The 4,903-nt window shown below is 40.0% G+C and overlaps 1 protein-coding gene across 1 annotated transcript in view; it reads left to right on the top strand.

The window, feature by feature from the left end:
• mfsd8l2 (major facilitator superfamily domain containing 8-like 2) overlaps positions 1-2,142 on the top strand; it is a 6,858-nt gene extending 4,716 nt beyond the window's left edge. Inside the window, exons 9-11 of the mRNA XM_076098654.1 lie at positions 782-904; positions 1,084-1,214; positions 1,997-2,142. Of these exons, the coding sequence (XP_075954769.1) occupies positions 782-904; positions 1,084-1,214; positions 1,997-2,077 (335 nt within the window). The 3' untranslated portion in view covers positions 2,078-2,142. The remainder of the gene's footprint in view (positions 1-781; positions 905-1,083; positions 1,215-1,996) is intronic.
• The last annotated feature ends 2,761 nt before the right edge of the window (positions 2,143-4,903 follow it).

The raw sequence follows: 4,903 nt of genomic DNA, 5'->3' as shown, positions 1-4,903 counted from the left end.
TGTCCTGTAAATGATATCATTCAGGAGATCATACAGGCAAGCTGGATCCTGTATGTTCATGTTGGCCCGCGTCTGTTGCAGTTCGTCACGTTTATCGCTCTGATTACAAGTGACAGGTGCTGGAGCTGGGGAGTGCCTGAGTACATATAAAAGGATTACAGTAATCTAATTAGACAAAAATGCTATTTGTTAGAGCATATCCTACTTTTGTTTGCTATTTGTTACAGTTACAGTTAAAACAACCAAACAAAGAAATTAAACCTTAAAGGCAGATACCGGATGAGAAATACGTTTTTCTTGGACCACGGAGAATACCTTTTGATTGGTGAAATTTCATTTAGATTATTTGATTACAGAAAGGAACATCCAACAGTGGAGTGGGCACATATTCACACAAACATGTGCATGTTGCAAAGCAGCAGAGAACAAATATCTAGCGGCTGCCAGCTTGGCAGTGGTTTAGCTTGCAGATAGAGCCATCTCTGGTGGTGCCAACCCATTTGTGGAAGGAACTTAAAAACCGAGGGAAGGGATGGATAACTAAAGTATGATCTGACGCAGGCATTGAATCCTTACCACCACGCGTCAGAAAGAAAATTAATAATAATAATTGAACAGCTAAGAGATCTACTAATATATATGTATTTAATGTACGTGAGAGGTGGAGTTAGATTACAGTCAGTAAATGTAATTGTTTCATGATATGTTCATATACTATGAGGGCAGACTACTATAATTCAATGGGCCTAATACCAGGGTATTATCTTTCCGATGCTGCCAGGTGGATATGGATGGGAGCTGTCGAGCTTCATCATCGGAGTGTTTCTGCAGCTGCTGGGGCTTCCCTTCGTGGCCGTGTCTCAGGTGTCTCTCTTCTCCAAAGTCACAGCAGAGAAAACACAAGGTTGGCTGGCTGTACGGCTGTTTGCTGTTTGCACGATTCAACATATTCAAACAGCAGATTGCTGCTCAGCATATGCGATGCAAAGGAACAGTAGTACATGCTTTTTTTTTTTAAACTTCCCATATTTCAATGTTTGAAATAAATAACTTTGTCGTTATTTTGTGACGCCTCACCAAAAGGATTCAGCCAAGGTGTCAGACGCTCAGTCGGGGGCTTGGCCACCATCTTGGGTCCTTTGTGGGCTGGAGGACTGACCAACAATTTGTACGTAATGCTGGGCATGATGCTAGCTCTTCTCATAATGATCACAGTAAGTACAGCACAGCTCATTAATAGCGTCAAACTGAGGATGAAACGATTCTCATGTTTGCAATAGTTGAAGCTGGTTAGCTTAGCTTAGCGTTAAGACTGATATTGGCAAGCTGTCTTGTGTTCTTTAAGAAATTCCTATACAACCACCTAAGCATCCTTAACCTTTGTTTAAAGCATCTGAAAAGATTTAAATCTTACAGCAACAGTGAAGAATATGCTTAATGGCTGTCTGGAAGAGAGTATTTGAGAAGATCAATAATGAACAAAATCCACCTAAAGCTCACTATTTGTTTCCTTTGTTTGAACCATACAACGGCTGAAGTATAAAAAAAAAATGGTGTGGTTACATCAACAATATATATTGTGTTAACAGAGCCGGGCTAAATGTCAGCTGCTATCTAAGCTGTAGCTTCTTATTTAAAATCCATCTACCAGCACCTCTAAAGCTCGAGGATTAACATGTTATATTTTGTTTAATCCATACAAATACCAACGTGTAAACAATAGTTTTGTTCCACAGGGAGGTATAGAGCTACTCTCAATGAGCTGGAATTGACATAATGCTTTTAACACAGTGCTTCTTCTTTCCTACCCCACTCGGTACATGATGTGTCTTCTCTATTAGAATCCATCCAACGCTTCTTTCACTTACCCAAACGGAAAAAAACCCAGTGGCTACTTGCCAGTAAAATCCTTATCTCAGCATGTCTTTGATAGCCTCTGCTTATTACTCGGTGCTCTCTATTCTCTAAAGCCATATCACGCTGTTCATTTTCTCAGGTTATGACAGCGCTGTCCTACGACCGCCTGACCGAGCCCAGGGCCGTGCAGAGCGCCCAGAGCTCTGACAGCGGAGGGTAGAGCTGCAGTCTGTGTGGAGAGCCCGGGAGGCTGAAGAGAGACAGAGGGAGTGCCCTTCACTTCTGAGGGAATCAATACAAGTTTACTGCAGAGGAAACTGTATGAGTGTGGAATAAAAATGTTCAAAACTCATACTGTACCTCAGAACCTGCCAGAGAGGTGATCACACAGGTACAAACACTTTGTACAACCTCTCAGCAATCAGATGTTATTAGAACCCATCTTCAATGAATATCAGACTATTCATTATCCTTTACACAAGGGGGCACCATTGCTCCCATATTGAATATTCAGAGGCGTAATTGAAGATGAAAGCCATTATTTTTAAACTGAACTATTTATATTCCCAGGTGTTGATGAAAAGATAAGAGAGCAGCTTTTTTTTCCCCTCCATGTGACCCACGCACCAAATTTTTCATTTCTTGTCCCGAGTCTTTCTTCCTCTAAAAAATAAATGAAACAATTGACACAATGGGTGCAGAAGTGGAGTTGTCAACATCCTAGCAGCTCCATGTCAGTGTAGCTGATAGAAGAAGAGGGTCAAATAAAGTGACGCTTTCGAGAATTCTTCGTATTTATTTGTAGTTGTGGAGTGAAGCAGCATTTCCAGTGTTCATACAGAGCCTTGGATGTGACTAAAGCGGATAGATATTATCTGAAAATATTCCTGTATATCTAATGTGCAAATGAGGAGCTCATGAATTAAAACCAAATGGGACAAATACTTGTTAATTAGCCAGCTCTATCGTTTCACTTTGGGGGGATTTAAAGTTTAATTGCCTGTATTCATAATTCAAAACATGACAAGGTGTGACTTGTGTATCGTCAGCTGTTCATGCCTATATTCTCCTCTAGGATGTGCTGTATGCTACACATGAGAGGAGAACGCTGTAAGCAACATCTTCCTTTGTACCAACGTATCTGTTTTTTGACCAATCTCTGTGTTTTTGCATAATTGCAGATAAGGCTCAGTAACCTTTTCCAGTTTTCTACACTCAGCATGTGATATTTGGCTTTCCAGAGGCTTTTTTCGCCTGAAATGGAAATTTTAATCTTTGGGACTCAAGGATATATAAGTACTTTCATGCTCTCATCAGCGCATTCAGGTACTTGACATTTTAAGGGAGATAACAGGGTGCAAAAAAAAAATCTGGTCAAGCCTGAATTTACTCTGTTTGAACAAGCTCGCTTTTTCAGCCTGATTATTTCTGTCTTGTGTTCTTCAAGAAACTCCTTTACAACAACCTAAATAGCCACAACCAGTTTAAAGCCCCTGAAAACGTACATTCAAATTGAAACTTTATGACTATTGCTAGTGTCACACTACATTTCAGCATGTAACTGATCCGTTTTTCAATAGTTTTATTACAAAAATAAAACAGGAAGTAAACACACGGCCCCTCTTTTTCATATTTTTAGATAGAATGCAGTAAAGAGCTGACAGAACATGACATTGCAATGGATGGTGTCTTAAAGCCCCTGAAAACTTGGCTTCAAATTTGAAGTTTTTCACTGTAAATAAGACTAAATGAGAAACCAATGTTACGTTATATTTCTGTTTTATTTATGCAGAGTTTAACAGTTAAAAGCTCAGTCAATCAGGTTTGTGTGGGTGTGGTTTGATCAGATTTGATTGACGGTGACCAATCTTTCAAATGTTGCAAAATTGTGATTGGTGTACAGAAGTAACATCACTTTTTTCTTACAAATATCTGCCTGCTTTTAACCAGCAAAAAGAGCTCAGAGGAAAATTGATTAGACATATCTTTGATGTGAAATACACAAAAGCATTAAACCTTTGGCAGAAAATGGTGCGTTTATGTAAGACCCCAATCGCTAATAGTAAAAAGCTAATAAATATGTTTTAGGGCTCTTAAAGAGATTGCATTAACACTTTGTTATATAATTCATAAAAAAGGTTTTTCTGCGTGGTATACCAGACAAACCACTTCTCCTCTACATCGTGACGATCCTGCTTTCATACACAAGATCTGTGCAGTCAACTATGCTTCGACTCAGCTTCTGTATCAGCCTATAGAGGCGGCACACAACCCCCCAAGGACATAAATAGAAGAGTCAGAGGGCCTTGGGCTTTTATGTTAAATATACCAAAGGTAGGCACAGAAGCACAAGTTATGCAATTTTAAAGATACACAGAACAACCATTTGATGCAGGAGCCAACTATTTTTTCTCTGAAGCATGGACGGAAGTTTGTCACTATGGAGATTAAGTTTTGTGAGGGGGGGGGGGGGGGGGGGGGGGGGGTAATTGGAGAGTGGAAACGCTAGTTACTGGTAGTGGTTGTAGTGTACCTGAATTTAAATGGCTCAGTCTGCCTTCTATACTAACTGTCTCCATGCCATGTCGAGGAAGAGCAACTCAGCTATGTGGAGTTATTTCAGCTACTCAGTAGAGTGTAAAATGCCTTTGTAGCTTTAACAGTTATTCAGTGTTGAGTGTTTTTTTTTTGTATGCTTGCTGCTGTACAATGAACTGAACTGTGAACACTGAACAACATTTTTGTCTGTTATATCCAAGTCTGCTCGTCGACCGCTGTGAGGTACAGAATACACCAAGCCAGTTTATCTCTCTGCATATTGTTGCCCCACAGCAACACAAAGTATTTTTGTCCCTCACACCCGCCCACTTGTACTTTGAATTTACACATGTGCGACATCTTTCTGATAAATCAAACAAGGAGCTGGGTTCTGGGTGAGAACAGCCTTTCAGGAAACAGAGCCAATGTGGCACAGTGCCACGAAAAGGAAACATAAATTTGACTATTTTTATGCCTTCAAATCGAGATAACTTGTTGGAAAAAAAGT

This window comes from Anarhichas minor, unplaced genomic scaffold (assembly GCF_050575085.1).
Source record: "Anarhichas minor isolate MPS153535 unplaced genomic scaffold, ASM5057508v1 ptg000024l, whole genome shotgun sequence".
Classification (NCBI taxonomy): Eukaryota; Metazoa; Chordata; class Actinopteri; order Perciformes; family Anarhichadidae; genus Anarhichas; species Anarhichas minor.
Note: the sequence above shows the minus strand (reverse complement) of the source record. Positions and strands in the feature narration are given on the sequence as shown.